Source organism: Sinocyclocheilus anshuiensis, unplaced genomic scaffold (assembly GCF_001515605.1).
Source record: "Sinocyclocheilus anshuiensis isolate Anshui unplaced genomic scaffold, SAMN03320099.WGS_v1.1 scaffold480, whole genome shotgun sequence".
Classification (NCBI taxonomy): Eukaryota; Metazoa; Chordata; class Actinopteri; order Cypriniformes; family Cyprinidae; genus Sinocyclocheilus; species Sinocyclocheilus anshuiensis.
The window spans coordinates 2,530-5,440 of NW_015555743.1; the positions used below are offsets into that span (position 1 = coordinate 2,530).

The 2,911-nt window shown below is 33.6% G+C and overlaps 1 protein-coding gene across 1 annotated transcript in view; it reads left to right on the plus strand.

Annotated features, from left to right (window-relative positions):
• Positions 1–239: 239 nt before the first annotated feature.
• grinab (glutamate receptor, ionotropic, N-methyl D-aspartate-associated protein 1b (glutamate binding)) overlaps positions 240–2,911 on the plus strand; it is a 9,074-nt gene continuing 6,402 nt past the window's right edge. Inside the window, exons 1-4 of the mRNA XM_016466862.1 lie at positions 240–545; positions 618–730; positions 1,859–2,059; positions 2,147–2,275. Of these exons, the coding sequence (XP_016322348.1) occupies positions 263–545; positions 618–730; positions 1,859–2,059; positions 2,147–2,275 (726 nt within the window). The 5' untranslated portion in view covers positions 240–262. The remainder of the gene's footprint in view (positions 546–617; positions 731–1,858; positions 2,060–2,146; positions 2,276–2,911) is intronic.

Here is a 2,911-nt window from a genome sequence, read left to right on the forward strand (position 1 = left end):
ACCTTGCCTTAAACACAGAGGCATTTTCATGTTAGAATAGAAAAGGGTCCTGTCCAAACTGTTGCTATAAAATTAAAAGCGCATAATTTCCTAGAATATCATTATATGTTTAAACATTAAAATTTGTACTCATGGAAATTACTAAAGTAGTCAAATCTGTTCATTAGTAGGGGGTGTCCCAATACTTTTGGCAGTATACATACTGTATGATAGCATATATTGCATTTTATTTATTTATTTTTTCCAGAACTGAGATCCAGTCATGGCACAAAACAAAAGCGGCTACACTCGTTTTGAAAACCCTCCTCTTGTCTCCGGCGTGGATCAGCCTCCATCGTATGATGCCGGTGTTCCTCACGGAGGTCTGGACGCTGGCGTTCCCGTCGTTGTTCCCGTCGGTCCGCCGTACCCTCCACCCACTGCTTTCGGGAATCCCATGTACGGACAGGATGGCTCTGGATATCCACCGCACCCGTATCCTCCAGCAGCTCCGTATATGGCAGATCCGTACAGCAGCGGAGCGTACGAACAACCACTTCCATACGGTGAGACATTCTACCTCACATACGGCTCGCTCTTTGTTCATAAACTCTAAACTAAGTTTTGTTTTGTGACAGAAGTGGCGATGGGTGAGCCGGGACACAGCGATCCTCCTCCAGACTATGAGAACGAGCAGTTCGTCGGCTCCGGACTCGACAATAAAGCCGTCAGAAGACTGTTCATCCGGAAGGTAAACACTGATACAGAGCAAGCCTTCATTACAGGACCAGTGAAAGATTCAAAACAAGAGTCAAGTTCAGAAAGCATCATGTTCAGATTCATAGTTTTTATTTATATTTTTCATTTAATTTTAGTTAAAGTTTCAGTCATTTTGGTGTGTTTTTGTAAGTTTTTATTAGTTTACTAATTTTATTAGTTTTTATTAAAATATATCTGTATAGTTTTTTTAGCTTTTAGTTCAGTTTGTTATTTTAAAACGTCTCGTTAAACTAAATGAAAATGAGAAATGTTTGAATTCGTTTTTTTAGTTAAAGTTTAGCAATTCTGTTGACATTTTTATTTTTGTTTTTTTTATATCTTTATATTTTTTATTAACTTTTTCTTTTAGTTTTAGTCATTTTAGTACATCACATTAAGCTAAAAGAAAATGAGAAATGTTTAAATTTGTTTTTATTTTTATATTTTTCGTTTTAATTTTAGTTAAACGTTTAGTAATTTAGTCGTTTTTGTCATTTTTATTACTTTTTGTTTTTTAAATGTCTATATTTTTATTAATTTTTGTTTTAGTTATTTTAAAGTAAATGAAAATGAGAAATTTTATAGCTATCATAGTTTTCTATTATAGCTTTTATTAACATTTTGAACTAATTTCTATTTTTAGGTTTTTAATTTTCATTTTATGTAAAGTTTTAGTATTTTCTTAGGTTTTCTTAGTATTTTCTTAATTTTTATTTCAGTTTTAGTTGTTTTAGTACATCAAGTTAAACTAAATGAGAATACACACACGTTTGAATTAGTTTTTCATTTTATATTTTTTATTTTAATTTTAGGTAAAATTTTAGTAAATTTGTTGTATGTTTTTGTTATTTTCATTAGTTTTTTTTTTTTACAATTTTTATTTTAGTTTTAGTCATTTTAGTACATTAAGCTACACTGAATGAGAATACACACACGTTTGAATTTATTTTTTATTTATTTTTTTTAATTTTAATTTTAGTTAAAGTTGTAGTAACTTTATTGTATGTTTTTGTTATTTTTATTAGTGTTTTTATTAATTTTTATTTCAGTTTTAGATATTTTAGTGCATCAAGACTAAATTGGTTTGAGCCCCAGCCGTGAATTTTGATGTGTTTTGCAGGTTTTTTCGGTTTTGAGTCTTCAGCTGGCCGTCACCTGCGGCTTCGTGGCCGTCTTCACTTTCGAGCCTCACGTCAAGCTGTTCGTGATGCAGAACGTCTGGACGTACTGGGTGGGCTACGCAGTCTTCCTCGTGCCCTACCTAGTGATCCTGTGCTGCGGAGAGTTTCGCAGGAAGCATCCGTGGAACCTCATTGCTCTGGTGAATCTCTGATGAGGCTTTTTCAAATGTAAAACAGACTTAAATTCTCCTTTCATGCATAATAATAAACGGTTTCTTGCGTCTCAGAGTATCCTGACGCTGGCGATGTCCTACATGGTGGGCGTGATCTCCAGCTTCTACGACACTGATATCGTGATGATGGCCGTCGGCATCACTGTGCTGGTCTGCTTCACGGTCATCGTCTTCTCTCTGCAGGTCAGCGCTTGTCTTTCTGTTTTAATTTGGAAACCGAGAACCGTAGTTGAGACCGTAGATATAACCGTAGAGTGTAGGCCTACACTCTACGGTGTAGGCCTTTGGTTTTCTTAGCAGCATGAAAAACAAAACTTATATTCCAATTCTGAATGGATTAAACTGTATATGGCATAGAAAGCTACCTTTGTAATAATTAAAAAGCTGTCACCCATCATAACTTTCATCGCGATTTTACAAAGTTAATTATTTAATAAGTTAATTATTTAAGTTAATCAACAAATCTCTGTACACTGCGCATTGAATCTCTTATTTACATTGTGTCTACACTTTGTTATAAAGAGAGGATTCGCGAGCGTGCAGAACAAAACTATTAAGTTATAATACAGGTTGTTATTGTTTTGGTGAATGTCTGTTTCTGAGATCATAAAAAGTGTGCCCCCCTTTGAAAACGAAATGCCCCCCATTGAAATTTTTTTCATTTTAGTTTTAGTTTTAAACTTCTAATAATTGTCTTGTGTGTTTTTGTCATTTTTAATTTTTATTTAAATGTTGCCTTGTCAACTAGCTGAAAAAAAGTTTATTTATATTTTATTTCAGTTATTGTTTATTGTGTATGTATGTATGTGTGTATATATA